General features: G+C 40.4%; 1 protein-coding gene across 7 annotated transcripts in view; it reads left to right on the top strand.

Moving 5' to 3' along the window:
* The window catches only part of LOC122555118 (gamma-aminobutyric acid receptor subunit rho-3-like), a 116,695-nt gene that overhangs the window by 97,252 nt on the left and 3,738 nt on the right, over window positions 1-15,705 (top strand). For 4 of the 7 annotated variants that reach the window (XM_043700815.1, XM_043700816.1, XM_043700814.1 and 1 more), the window contains 5 exons: window positions 960-1,183; window positions 5,916-5,998; window positions 7,649-7,789; window positions 11,986-12,138; window positions 13,991-14,187. In XM_043700815.1, coding sequence (XP_043556750.1) covers window positions 960-1,183; window positions 5,916-5,998; window positions 7,649-7,789; window positions 11,986-12,138; window positions 13,991-14,187 — 798 coding nt within the window. The remainder of the gene's footprint in view (window positions 1-959; window positions 1,184-5,915; window positions 5,999-7,648; window positions 7,790-11,985; window positions 12,139-13,990; window positions 14,188-15,705) is intronic. The other 3 variants (XM_043700818.1, XM_043700820.1, XM_043700819.1) reach the window with 3 other exon arrangements.

The raw sequence follows: 15,705 nt of genomic DNA, 5'->3' as shown, positions 1-15,705 counted from the left end.
GTCTGAACTTTTGTTACTTATGGACAGGAATTTATTTACAGTAAAACTGGACTACATAGTTGCGCCACACAGCACAGTACATATTATTGTATTTATTATCATTTTATTTGAATTTGATTTGCTGATGTAAGAGGATCCTGACTTTTGGCTTTTCATCACCATCAGTCTATTCAATTGGCTCATGTCCAAAACAATTTATATTTGTACCTTTTGATGTAATAAAATGAACAATGACATTAGAAGCTTACAGGAATGTTTTAAAATAAAATTAGACACTGAGTTGAATAAGGAGGAGTTGAGTTAAATAACCACATCTTGGTTAAAAAGGTCAGTTTTAAGTCTTGTCTTAAATGAGGAAAGTGACGTTGTAAGGAAAGTATTCCAGACCATAGGTCTTAGCAAGTGAAGACACGACCATCAATGTTTCAGTGATTAAAAACAGGATTCATAAGATGCCAGAAATAAGTGAATGAAGAAATCTTGGAGTGTTGAGTGGTTGCAGGAGATTGCAAAGACTGGGAGGCATGAGGCTTGACTGGGAGCCAGTGTAGGTTAGTTAGTATTGGTGTGATGTTTGACCAGGATTTGATGCAGCTTAAGACATGGAAAGCAGAGTTTAGGGAGGGTAGACTATGTGACATAAGCCCGGAATGCATTACAGGTAACAAGGCATGAGTAAGGGTTTCAGTAGGAGAAGAATGGCCATGGAAATAGGTAGTCTTACTAGTGGTGTAAATATATAGTCAGAGTATTCTTGGAATCAAGTTATGACACTAATGTAACTACCAGGCCAGCAATAGTAATTGAGCTGATATCTCGACAATGAGATTGAAACAAGGACTGAAAACAATCATTTATCATGTAAATAATTACCAGCATTAACATTCCATATTTTTACAATCATCCCTCTTCTGATTCAGAATCAATTTACTTCTGATTTTTCATATCCATATCCATAGGACTTTACAATGACTTTGTACCTAAGACACTACTGGAAAGATAGCAGACTCGCTTTCCCAAGTTCCAACAACAGAAGTATGACATTTGATGGAAGATTAGTCAAGAAAATTTGGGTTCCAGATGTGTTTTTTGTTCACTCCAAAAGTTCTTTCATACATGACACAACAATGGAGAACATCATGCTAAGGGTATATCCAGATGGCAACATCCTGTACAGTTTAAGGTGAGTCATTGCTAATTGACTTTTCTTAGTATTGCTGAGCACAGTATTTTTCCATTTTAATCTTCAGTTGGGTTTTCCTTCTATGAATCCTTTTTAAGTGGATAATGCTTTGATATCAATGGAAATACAAGATTTATTTTCTATTTATATGCACTGTGCTCTCTCACACTGTATTACAGCTAGATGACAGATCAACTATACCCACATTTCAAAATGCTATCTGACCAAAATGTTACATATTCTTATTATTATTTGAATCTTTCAAACTATAGTATAATACAAGTAATATTGATACAAAATATTTTTATTTGTACTTCAATTATCATTTACACTTCAATTAATCCATGAAATGATTTACGTAATGTCGTACTGATTTGATGTGAGAGATTGCATTATTTAGTCAAGGTTTAGAAAATACAAAAGCTTCTTTTTATTGATTCAAGCAAAAAAAAAGCTAACCTTATCCCAAAAACATCTCTCCATAGCTTAGGGTGTATGTTGTGTTGGATTTTGTAATACAAGCCCTACTCTCTCATTTGATTACGTTGCAAAGAAAAGAAAAGCTTTCCCAAGAGCGTCATCTGCAGTACTCTTGACAAGGGTTTGCAAAGCTCCATGTGGGAACAGCTCTTAAAGATCTGGAATTCTCCACAATTGGGGAAATTTTGGCATGTGAAAGGGAGTGAACTAATTGCTTTTAATGATACTTTAAGGATATGTGGGCAACTTGTTTAAGATGGCTGCCATATTACAAGATGAATTCCTACAGAGCTGACTGACTCCCTGAAGCAAATAACAGGGTGGGTGGGGAGGTGTGCACATGTGGATGAGCACAGTCACTTAGGAAGTTGAAGGTAAATGTGTTCCTCCATTTTTACAGCATTTCTTATGCAGTTTGTCAAGCAAGTTACGCACCTAAAATGGGAACTTGCATATCTATGTTAAGTCGACAAGCACTTTTTTGTATTAATTTGTAAGGAAAGTTTCAAACTTTAAACTAGTTTTACTGATGTAATGTAGTTATAGCTGGAGGAGTTCTGAGGTAGTGTTACACAGCATTGAGTGCCATAAATATGAATCTATTGAGAATTATACTATAAACTTATCAATAATGAACTGGAAATAGCAATGATTACACAACTAGCAAAATGACTCCTTAAATTTCTAGTGCAACTTGAGGCCAGTACTCCTTAAAGTCTGAATCTATTGTGTGCCAATTTAAATGCACTTTAAGCATGAAAATCACAATAAAGTATGTGTGTTGTTGATATTACTTGCAATCATAGTGAAAACTTGAATGTTATTCATATTTGTTGCATGTGTTCGCTGCTTCAGTAACTGAGGAGCTGTGATTGGTGAGCATCCCCATTTCTGACCTTATGTTGAAGGAATGAGCATTAATGAAGCAATTGAATATGTGTGGGTCCAGTATACTGCCCTGGAGCTCCTCCAGCAATGTTTGGGCCTAAGATGATTGACCCCCAACAACCATTTTCCTTTGGGTTAAACATAACCACATTCACATTGACTTCAATTTTTGCAGGGGTCCTGGATATCGTACTCAGCCAAAAACTGCCTTGATGTCAAGGGTAGTCACATTCACGTTGACTCTGAAATTTACCTCTTTGGTTCATGTTTGCACAAATGTTTTATGAGGCTTGGCGTTCGTTGGCCTTGGTGGAACCTAATCTGTTTCAGTGAACAGGTTGTTGCTGAATAAATGCAAATTGATTGCACTCTTATTGACACCTTTTATTTCTAGATTAGAGTGGTGCTGGAAAAGCACAGCAGTTCAGGCAGCATCCGAGGAGCAGGAAAATCGATGTTTCGGGCAAAAGCCCTTCATCAGGAATACAGGCAGAGTGCCTGAAGAGTGGAGAGATAAATGAGAGGAGGGTGGGGGTGGGGAGAAAGTAACATAGAGTACAATAGGTGAGTGGGGGTTGGGATGAAGATGATAGGTCAGGGAGAAGGGATTTACCTAGACCATCTCTGACACCTCCCTCCCCTTCCTGGACCTCTCCATCTCCATTAATGACGACCGACTTGACACCGACATTTTTATACAAACTCACCGACTCCCACAGCTACCTGGATTACACCTCTTCCCACCCTACCTCCTACAAAAATGCCATCCCGTATTCTCAATTCCTCTGCCTACGCCATATCTGCTCCCAGGAGGACCAGTTCCACCATAGAACATACAGATGGCCTCCTTCTTTAGAGACCACAATTTCCCTTCTCACGTGGTTAAAGATGCCCTCCAACGCATCTTGTCCACATCCTGCAACTCTGCCCTCAGACCCCACCCCTCCAACCGTAACAAGGACAGAACCTCCCTGGTGTTCACCTTCCACCCTACCAATCTTCGCATAAACCAAGTCATCCGATGACATTTCCGCCACCTCCAAACAGACCCCACCACCAGGGATATATTTCCCTTTCCGCCTTCTGCAAAGACTGTTCCCTCCGTGACTACCTGGTCAGGTCCACGCCACCCAACAACCCACCCTCCCATCCTGGTACCATCCCCTGCCACTGCAGGAATTGGACTGGACGCCTCCTAGCAGAGCGCTTTAGGGAACATCTCCAGGACACCCGCACCAATCAACCACACCGCCCTGTGGCCCAACATTTTAACTCCCCCTCCCACTCAGCCGAGGACATGAAGGTCCTGGGCCTCCTTCACACCACTCCCCCACCACCCGACGCCTGGAGGAAGAACGCCTCATCTTCCGCCTCAGAACCCCCACCCCACCCTCCTCTCATTTATCTCTCCACTCTTCAGGCACGCTGCCTGTATTCCTGATGAAGGGCTTTTGCCCAAAACATTGATTTTCCTGCTCCTCGATTGCTGCCTGAACTACTGTGCTTTTCCAGCACCACTCTAATGCAGAATTTGGTTTCCAGCATCTGCAGTCATTATTTTTACCTTTTATTTCTATCCAGATGATTGAAAATAAACTGATGGAACTGTGATTAGCTGGTTTTGACCTACTCAGCTTATTATATTGAGGATGTATCTGGACAATTTTCTATTTTGTTGGGGAGAAGCTGGCGTTGTAGCTGTACTAAGGATACAGTGGTTCTGGGGCACCTGTTCAATTTTACATTCAGGGTGTTGTCAGGCCTCAAAGACTTTGCTGAATCCTATAGTCTTCAATTAATTCTTAATATCACATGGAGTTAATCAAACTGGGTAAGGACTGGTGTCTGGGAATTTCAGTATCAGGTCAAGATCAATCAACCACTATTAGATTACTTACAGTGTGGAAACAGGCCCTTCGGCCCAACAAGTCCACACCGACCCATCGAAGCCTAACCCACCCAGACCCATTCTCCTACATTTACCCCTTCACCTAACACTACGGGCAATTTAGCATGGCCAATTCACCTAACCTGCACATTTTTGGATTGTGGGAGGAAACCGGAGCACCCGGAGGAAACCCACGCAGACAAGGGGAGAACATGCAAACTCCACACAGTTAGTTGCCTGAGGCGGGAATTGAACCCGGGTCTCTGGCGCTGTGAGGCAGCAGTGCTAACCACTGTGCCACCATGCCACCCACTGTATTGAATATTAACATATGAAATAGGAGACCATAGGAAAAGTAGACCATTCAGCCCTTTGGGCGTACTCCTATGAATAAGATCACAGCCGATCTACATTCCCACCTAGTCCTGATGATAACCTTTGATTGCCTTGTCTTGAAGATTTGCAAGTGACTGAAAATGTTTCCGCTTTGCAATGATGTTCTGCACGGGATGCCATCATCATCACTATGCTCTATCTATAGAATGTTGTATCCAATGTCTGGCTTACATTATTTGCTGTGTTCTGGCTTCACCAGATTGCCATCTTGTTTTTCAGTGTGAATGGCACTGATCCTGACTTTTTCTTCTAAATTCCTAATGAAACCAAGGTTTGGCCCGAGGTTCGATGGTAATGGTAGACTGAGAAATGAACTGGATCATGAGGCGCCAGATTGTGATCTGGCTGTATTCTATTGCAACATTTCTATATCAGATTTATAAAATGGAGTGACTTACTAGGATACTTAAGGGGCTTTAAGAGTCAATGATATTGTTGTAGGTCTGTAGTTACATGCAGGCTAGGCTAAGTAGGAAGGCAGATTTTCTTTCCTAAAAATCCTTAATGAACCAAACAGGTACTATTCAGTAATTTAATGGATATTATTGAAACTCTCATTTTATTCCAGATTTATTAATTCCCAGCTGCATAATGGAATTTTAACATGTCTTGGGAGCATTCTATTCCAGGCATCTGGACTAGTCCATTAACATTCCACTATATGACTATTACTGTAGCCTCAGAAAGTGAGGACTGCAGATGCTGGAAATCAGAGTAGAAGAGTGTGGTGCTGGAAAAGTACAGCTAGGCAGGCAGCATCTTGAGGAGCAGGAAAGTCGACGTTTTGGGCATATGCCCTTCATCAGGAAGGACTGATGAAGGGCTTATGCCCAAAATGCGACTCTGCTGCTCCTCAGTAAGTTTTGAGAAGATTTGAAAACAAACCTTCCAGCTCAGCGAGCAAACCTACATCCATTCTTCTGCTCCTTGGATGCTGCCTGACTGGCTGTGCTTTTTCCAGCACCATACTCTATTACTGTAGCCTCTACTTTTACATAAGCCTATTTTTCAGAATACCTTGGTGTTTATGTGGCTGAAATTAGAGCATATTTTATAGTTTATTTTGAATACTTCTTGTAGGACTACGGTCACTGCCATGTGTTCAATGGATTTTAGCAGCTTTCCCCTTGATACTCAGAACTGCTCACTGGAACTTGAAAGTTGTAAGTATCTCATACTTGGTTTGCTACATTTTAGTGGTCATACTTGTTTGTTCTTCAATGCATTTAAAAGCCCGGTGTGATGTAAGGATCACAGGCTGAATTTTGTTTTGTTTCCATTGTTGTCTAAACTATTATTTTAATTAACTGACTGATGAGAATTAAAATCAATTAGAGCTTGGGAAAACATTGTCAAACTAACCATTTGTATACAGAACTGGTTTGAAGGTAGAAGACAGAGGGCGGTGGTGAAGGGTTGCTTTTCAGAATGGAGGCCTGTGACCAGTGGTGTGCCAGAAGGATCCGTGCTGGGTGCACTGCTTTTCATCATTTATATAAATGATTTGGATGTGAACAGAGGAGGTATGATTAGGTTTGCAGATTGGACCAAAATTGGAGGTATAGTGGACAGCAAAGAAGGTTACCTCAGAGTACATTGGGATTTTGATGAGATGGGCCAATGGGCCGAGGAATGGCAGATGGAGTTTAATTTAGATACATGTGAGGTCCTATATTTTGGAAAGGCAAATCAGGAAAGGTCTTATGCACTTAATAGTAAGGTCCTGGTGAGTGTTGCTGGACAAAGATATCTTAGAGTGCAGATTCATAGTTCCTTGAAAGTGGAGTTGCAGCTAGATAGGATAGTGAAGGCAGCATTTGGTATGCTTCCTTTATTGGTCAGTGCATTGAGTATATGAGTTGGGAGGTCATGTTGCAGCTCTACAGGACATTAGTTAGGCCACTTTTGAAATACTGTGTGCAATTCTGGTCTCCCTGCTATAGGAAGGATGTTGTGAAACTTGAAAGGGTTCAGAAAAGATCTACAAGGATGTTGCCAAGGTTGGAGGGTTTGTGCTCTCTGGAGAAGTTGAAAAGGCCAAGTTTGTTTTCCTTGGAGCATCTGAGGCTGAGGGATGACCTTCTAGAGGTTTATAAAATCATGAGCACAGATAGGGTAAATAGGCACGGTCTTTTCCTTGGGGTTGAAGAGGCCAAAACCGGAGGGCACAAGTTTAAGGTGAGAGGAGAAGGATTTAAAAGGGACCTAAGGGGCAACATTTTCATGTAAAGGGTGGTGTGTGTATGGAATGAGATGCCAGAGAAAGTGATGGAGGTTGGTACAATTACAACATTTAAAAAGCATCTGGATGGGTATATGAATAAGAAGGGTTTAGAGGGATACAGGCCAAATGCTAGCAAGTGGGACTAGATTTATTTAGGATATCTGGTTGGCATGACTATTTGGACTGAAGGGTCTGTTTCAGTACTGTATATCTCTATACCTCTACGACAGTAAGTACTGGAAACACTAGCGAGTTTTGAGAAGATTTGTAGCTCAGGTTGATGTTCTGGATGTAGGTTTTCTTGCTGAGTTGGAAGGTTCATTTTCGTCACCATACTAGGTAATATCTTCAGTGAGCCTCCACATGAAGCACTGCTGATGTTTTCTGCTTTCTATTTATATGTTTGGGGTTCCTTGGGTCGGTGATGTCATTTCATGTGGTAATGTCCGAACTGGAAACACTGTAGAATTAAAGAATTGACATGTTTTGTAAATTTGTAAAATTATTTTACTAACCTAATTATAGTAACATAAATCATTAGTTTGTAATCTTGGCTTGACCATAATAATGCCTTAATGTTTTCCTCCAGATGCTTACAATGAAAAAGATCTAATGCTCCATTGGAGGAATGAAAAGGAACCACTGAAAACAGATGAACAGATCTTACTGGCTCAGTTTTTTATCCAAGAATTCCGTGCATCAAGTGGACTTGCATTTTATAGCAGTACTGGTATGTTTCTCTCAGAGTTATGAATGATAGATTTATGAATGATGGAAAGCTGAAAGATAGTAATCCTACAGAGAGGAGTTCAACTGCTGTTGTAAAATTTGATAGCAAGTTATCAGAAATATGTCCATTGAGAACAGTTTGACTTGTTGGATACTCACAATACATAGCAATAAGCATTTTGACACTGCCCCAGCTAATGAGCAAAACAGATAATGGTGCAGAAAGCTACTATCCATGAACCAAATTTTTGTCATTATAATTTCAATGGATTCATTCCTAATAAAATAATAAAAGCTTGGGCTTTGTTTGTGAGAAATCAAATATTTTGGATCATTGTAAAACTTAGGAAGGGTTAATTATGTTAGTTATTTGAGTGATGGGGTGAGATAGCACATGATAGAACAATGGTGAGATGTCCTTAAAGATTGACTCCTGGAAAATGAACTTGACATAATAGATAGTGAGAGACAAGGCTGAGACTCATGGGATACTCGAGGTCTACAGAGGCGTTTGGAGAGTACCAAGGAATGCGCAGAGGAGAGCAATGGGTCATTCAAAAAAATTTGAATATTTGACAGAATCAAAGACAGCTGAGAAGTACTGTTGAGAGTAGTTAGGGTTTGATGGAGCTGCAATGATGAAAATATCTCAAGTGCAAGAGGCCATGACCGAATGAGGTGATGAAGAGAATGCATAATTGGGAGCAGAGATTATTTAAAAATGAGGTGTTGTATGATATTGAGATTCCGACTAGGATACAAAATGTATATACAATTGGTCATAAAGGAAAACCTATTTACTTTGTGGCACAGTGGCTCAGTGGTTAGCACTGCTGCCTCATAGCACTAGGGACCCGGGTTTGATTCTAGCCTTGGGTGACTGTCGATGTGGAGTTTGCACATTCTCCCAGTGTCTGCGTGGGTTTCTGCTGAATGTTTGGGTTTCCTCCCACAGTCCACAAATGTGCAGGTTAGGTAGATTGGCTATGCTAACTTGCCCATAGTGTCCAAGGATGTGCAGGATAGGTAGGTTAGCCATGGGAAATATAATATAGGAGGTTGCATCTGGGTGGGATGCTCTTTGGAGAGTCAGTATGGACCAGTTGGACCAAATGGCCTGTTTCCACATTGTTGTGATTCGATGATTAATAATGTTTAATTGTATGTGGTGATAGTCATGAATTTCCTACACGTGGACACAGACTGAATCAGAAGTTATTGGGTTAGAAGGTGCTTGTTAGTCATGTGTCATTCTGTGTAAATTGCTTGTAAAATTATGTCAGTGTTGGTTCTAGTTCTCTTCATCATAAATTCTCTTTTTTGAACTTTGACATGTTAGATTACTTAAATGAAGCAAAGTTAAAAATCACACAACACCAGGTTATAGTCCAACAGGTTTAATTGGAAGCACTAGCTTTCGGAGCGCAGCTCTTTCATCAGGTGGTTGTGGAGGACACAATTGTAAGACACAGAATTTATAGCAAAAGTTTACAGTGTGATGTAACCGAAATTATACATTGAAAAATACCTTGATTGTTTGTTAAGTCTCTCATCGGTTAGAATGACCATGATAGTTTCACTTCTTTCATATGTAAATCACAAAACTCTTTTTAAAAGTTACATTCTCAGGTTAACTGTAGCAATTGATGTCACACCAGATAAGATGTTGAAGGTGTTAGCCTCCGGTGTTCTGTTGTTTATGCCATAATGTTTAGACTGATTCTAATCTTAAAAAAATGTGTTAACAGAGTCTTACATGGATTCATGCAGTTTTTGAGCAAAGTACAATGAACTCTGCAAGTACAAATTCACCCCATAAACGTATATGTATATGTGCATGTGGGTTTGTGTGTGTATGTCTGGGGTGGGGGGTTGTGAGTGTCTGTGAGAAAGAGTGTATATATGTGTGTGTGTGTTAATGTGTGAGTGTAAAGGGGTCTAAGTCTGTGAGAGGATGCATGTGTGAGTTTGGGAGTGTGTGTGTGTCTGCAGGAGTGCGTGTGAGTGTCTGTGTATACGTGTGTATGTGTGTGTATAGGAGTACCTGTGTGTGTGAGTGTCCTGTACACTCTCTCCTATAAACACACATACACATAGACACACTATACACAGACACGCACACAGACACTCTCACACACTCCTACAGACACACACACTCCCACACTCACACATGCACCCCCTCACAGATTTAGACTCCTTTACATTAACACACACACATATACACTCCCTCTGACAGACACTCACAACCCCCCACCCCAGACAGACAGACACACACACACACACATGGAGCTCACTTCAGAAATGAGAACTTGCTTGGTATCTAAAATACAGCAGAGTAATGCCCAGAAGCTAGAGAAATATTGGTGTTCATTCCAAAGCACAAGAAATAACTTTTAAAAACCAAGGATTACTTTTTGGATACCACAAAGCAGTGACACCCTCTAAGTGTCAGCAGAAATACAGAGTTGTGTCGTCAGATGAGACTCAGGTGGGCTAATAGCAACAGAATTCCAAATACATAGGGTCAGATGATCAATGTTGTAAATTTAGATTTTTAGAAGGCATTCAATAAAATGTCACACAAGTTATCTCACATGTTTAGCACTCATGAGGTTGTGGATATTAGCCAATCTCCATTGGATTAAGGACTGGTTAACAGAGAAAGCAGTGGCAATAACAGAGGTTGTGGATATTAGCCAATCTCCATTGGATTAAGGACTGGTTAACAGAGAAAGCAGTGGCAATAACAATGGGATGAGAGTAAGGAAGCCATGCTGCAATTATGTAGGGATGCCAGGGTGTTACTAGTGCAGTGTCAACCGTATATATACTTGGCCTCAGCTATTTAAAATGTACAGCAATGATCTAGATGAGAAGATCGTGTGACTCAAGTTTGCTGATGATATGAAACTAGGTGGGAGGTAAAGCTATTAGTAGAAGAGACAGGTTAAGTGATTGGGCAAGAAGGTGATAGATGCAGCATAGTGGAGAATATATGGAATTATTCACTGTTGTCAGAAGAATTGAAAGCAGAATGCTTTTTAAAGGTGAGTGGCTAGAGAGATTTGAGGTCCTTATACAATAATCAGAGGAAGCCCAGCAGTCCAGCAAGCTATTAGGAAGTCTTCATTGCAATGGGATGAGAGTAAGGAAGCCATGCTGCAATTATGTAGGGCTTTGATTAACAAAAAAATCACATCAGGAATATTCTGTAGAGTTTTTGTCTCCTTATCTAGGGAAGAAAAGAGAGATTGGCAATCTCACTGGGCTGGTAATCCAGAGACCCACAATAATGTCTGTGGATGTGAGTTTGAACCTCACATGGCAGATGGTGACATTTTAATTCAGTAAAGCTGAATTTAAAAGCTTGCCTAATGATGACAATGTAACCACTGTTGATAGCTTTAATATATCCATCTGATTCACTAATGCCCATTAGGGAAGGAAATTTACCATCTTTATCCAGTCTGGACTACATGTGTAACAGTGTGGTTTACTCTTAACTGCTCCTTTGCAATAAGGGATGAGCAATAAATGTTAGCTTAACCAGTGATATCCACATTGAGTCATAGAGTCATAGAGATGCACAGCACAGAAACAGACCCTTTAGTCCAATTTATCCATGCCGACCAGATATCCCACTCCAATTTAGCCCACCTGCCAGCACCTGGCCCATATCCCTCCAAACCCTTCCTATTCACATATCGATCCAGATGCCTTTAAATGTTGCAATTGTACCAGCCTCCACCACTTCCTCTGGCAGCAACTGAGGAACAAATCTGATTTTAGAACAAAAATGATTGATTTAGATGGATGCAGTAAAGATTTGGGAATAATGGGGTGATTGGGTACAATGGCCAGATAGTCTTTGAAGATTCTTTTAATGTATAACATTTTTAGAGGACTTAACAGCCAGATGCTGAGAAGCTGTTTCCCTCGCCTGAAGAGTCTGAACCAAAGACCTCAGAATGAGGGCAAACTGGGACAAGGGAAATGTCTTCATTCTGAGGGTTATGAATCTGTTTAACTCCCTACTCTAGAGGACTATGACTTCTCAGCTATTGGGTATATTGAAGGCTGATATCAATAGATTTTTAGGCACTGAGAGAATCAAGGAATATGATAGATACAGTTGAGGTAGAAGATTGACCATGAGAAGAAAATTTGCTAAAATTGTAACTTTTCTTTTCTCCTCAGGTTGGTACAACAGATTGTTTATTAATTTCATCCTGAGGAGACACATTTTCTTTTTTCTTTTACAAACCTACTTTCCAACCATGTTAATGGTCATGTTATCTTGGGTTTCTTTCTGGATTGACAGAAGAGCAGTCCCAGCTCGGGTTTCACTGGGTAACTTATTTTTATTTTCTTTATGTTTTTTCTTGTCTTTATCATGGTGAGGGATAAAATAGATGAATGACAGCATGAAACTCTTCAATTGAATGGAAAACACAACATTGTGCATAAACTTAAAACCTCACAAGAAGATTTCCCTCAACTCTGATATCAATTTTTCCATTTATCACTTTGAATGGATGGACAATTTAGTGCCAGACAGCCAGTTCCACAAAATGAGCAGTTTTAAGATGTGTGTCAACATTTAACAGAAATTAGTTTGAATATGCTCATTACAGTGGGTTGGTTTCAGATAGTTGCAATTGCTTCACCTCATATCCCTTTTTCTTTTAAGGAAGTATTGGCCTAATGGTATTATTGTTAGGTTATTAATCGGGCAACCCAGGTAATATTCTGGGGACCTGGGTTCAAATCCCACCATGGCAGATGGTCAAGTTTGCAATAAAATTTTAAAAATAAATCTGGCATTAAGAGTCTAATGATGACCGTGAAACCATTGTTGATTGCCAGGGAAAAACCTACTTGGTTCACGAATGTCCTTTAGGGAAGGAATCTACCATCCTCTTTTGGTCTGGTCTATATGTGACTGTAGACACATAGCAATATGGTTGACTCTTAACTGCCCCCTGGGACAGTAAAAGCTAGCCAAGACAGCAGTGCCCACATCCCATGAACAACACAAAATACTAGCTCGAGAACAACAATACGGAAGTCAGATTAATGTTGGAGGTTTGTGGCTAGAACAGGGATGATAGCACATAGAAGAAGTATTAGAAATAAACAGATATTTGTCAGCTCCCTCACAAATGTACTGCTGTGACTCATTGCCTGAAATTCAGGCTCTAATTATTTAACACTCTCCCATTCAGTTCATGTTAGTTTTCTCAATTTACCTAACTATTGTGCTGGTGTAGATTTACACCTGTATATTTTGGTCAGTATGCCCGGAGTCACTATATAATGGGTGCAACTGGGTTTCTTGAAGTTTGATAGCCAATTTATTTGTGATTTAACTTTGTTTGACTGAGATCTGCATCTGGCTTAAAGTTAACACTGTCAGTCTCAGTGACACAAAGATTTGCCGACTTGTACTGCTTTCCTATGCTGAGAAGGACCAATGTCTGGAATGGTTTTCCCAAAGCCATGCCCCTTTACTGTATAATAAGGGAAGATGAAGAGGAGCAGCAGAAGCAAGAGCTCTGTGAGAGTGAGGCCTAAAGCAGAAGTGAGCAACACACTTGATTACACTCATGTACTCTGTCAATGATTCTGTTACATATGTACTGCAGGAAATCTGGTGCAAATTTCCATTCATAAACTGGTACCAATTTTAGTATATGTGACATTGAGGAAATTCCATACTATTGCATACAGTGTGATAAACTTAACGTTTGATATTTGTCATAATTTAAAGATAGGTTTTTAAAAATTTAGTTCATGTTAAAATGTAATTTGACTCAGTGTGTGCCTTAGGAAAGCACACCTTAAAGTACTAACTAAAATGTTTATATTTTATGTTGATCCCTGAAAGTTTATGCTTGTACTTGTTGAGATCTTATATTTCCAAAAGCACAACTGAAAGTGCTAGTTACACACAATTCAGTGCTGCATCATTTCTAAGTTGCTGCTATTGGCAGTGCTTAGAATTGTTCTACTGTCTCCATCATGGATTGTTCAAAAAGATGGAGAAAGATCCCAAAAGAATTGGAGACACTGGCCAGAGACGGGTGATCCACCCACTCTCTACTCTTGACCCAGATTAGAATAAAGGTCCAGGTGTTTTCTTTATCAACAGTCTGCCTCATACCATCAATATTTCTTGCATATTTTTCTTTTCCACTGCAAGGAATAACGATTGTTTTAACTATGTCAACGATTATAACTGGAGTGAATGCATCAATGCCTCGAGTCTCTTACGTTAAAGCTGTGGATATCTACCTCTGGGTCAGCTTTCTCTTTGTCTTCCTTTCTATAATTGAATATGCAGCTGTAAACTATCTAACCACCATCGAAGAAAGGAAAAAGATGAAACAGAGAGAGAAGGTAGGATGATTAAAATTGTTCATTTTCAAAAAAATGTATACAAAATAGAAATTGAGAAAATTCTTTAAAGGTACACTGGATAAATCATATAGAGCTTCCCTTTACGCAACATATGCATTTGAACATGCTGAAATCACAATTATAATGATTTTGAACTATGATTCTCAAAGGTTCGAGTTTGTCTTTAAAATGCCTGAGTATGTCTAAGGCACATGTGAGGTTTTCTAAAGCTATTTGGGGAAAGGAAATGAGAAGCAGTTTCAAAATGATAGGCTACTAGATTTTCTGATGAATGGCAATTATACTCGCATGACTATTCTGCTCCTATTTTACATTAAGAAAGAGTTCCAAATTCCTGATAGAATATTGCATCAGGACTCCTTCAGAAATTCCAGATGCCAGGCAAATAGATTGCCATTTGGTTTGGGGTTTGTTAATAGAATGCCAGGTAAGTAGGACGCCAAGTGGGTACAGTGCCAGGGCACAAGATGGGAAAGAGCCAAGTTAATTATGGGGATGTGTAGTGTAGGTCAGGGTGGACAAGGGATATTGGGATTTGTGGTGGTGGGTATCAGGTTCTGGGGAGACTAGGGATGTGTTAGATTCCAGCAGTGAGAATAGGAGGATGTGATTGGTACTGGTGGGGGTGGGGAGGTAGTTGTGCATGAGAAGTCAGGTCCCACGGGAGATGGGCATTTAAGATCCTTGGTGGAGATGAAGTTTCTGGGTTCTGGGGTAAGATGGGGGTTGTCATGTCCCAGTGGAGATGGGGGCATATCTGGTTGCTTGGGGCATGAGATAAGGGGAGGTTTTGCATCCCCAGGGAAAGGAGAGGTGTTGACTCCTGGGAGATGAGATTTTCTGGTCTTGGGAGGAAGTTGGGAATGTCAGTTTCAACGTTGGGGGAAAGTTATTGAGTCTGGGTAGAAAGACGGATTTTGGATCAGGAGATTACATAGATAGGAGGAGTCTCTGGTTAGTTGTGGGGGTTGGGGATGATCAGTTCAATAGTTAGCCAAAGTTAGACCCAATTTTTAATTGTCTAACTTTTCCTGAATTACTAGCTACTTAAATGCAGCAAAATCATCCAAATTCTCTGTTTGAAATGGATACTTTTGGAGGGTTCCAGGTATAAGGGAACTTTGATTTCCTGGGTAATTCCCTCAGTCTGGTACAAAAGACCTTTTGCAAGGTCTGATGCTCACCTTCCACCCTACCAACCTTCGCATAAACCAAATCATCCGACGACATTTCCGCCACCTCCAAACGGACCCCACCGCTAGGGATATATTTCCCTCCCCACCCCTTTCCATCTTCCGCAAAGGCCATTCCCTCTGTGACTACCTGGTCAGATCCACGCCCCCCAACAACCCACCCTCCTGTCCTGGCACCTTCCCCTGCCACCGCAGGAATTGCAAAACCTCCTCCCTCACCTCCATCCAAGGCCCCAAAGGAGCCTTCAACATCCATCAAAGTTTTACCTGCACATCCACCAATATCATTTATTGTATCCATTGC

This window comes from Chiloscyllium plagiosum, chromosome 12 (assembly GCF_004010195.1).
Source record: "Chiloscyllium plagiosum isolate BGI_BamShark_2017 chromosome 12, ASM401019v2, whole genome shotgun sequence".
In the NCBI taxonomy this organism is placed as follows: domain Eukaryota; kingdom Metazoa; phylum Chordata; class Chondrichthyes; order Orectolobiformes; family Hemiscylliidae; genus Chiloscyllium; species Chiloscyllium plagiosum.
Note: the sequence above shows the minus strand (reverse complement) of the source record. Positions and strands in the feature narration are given on the sequence as shown.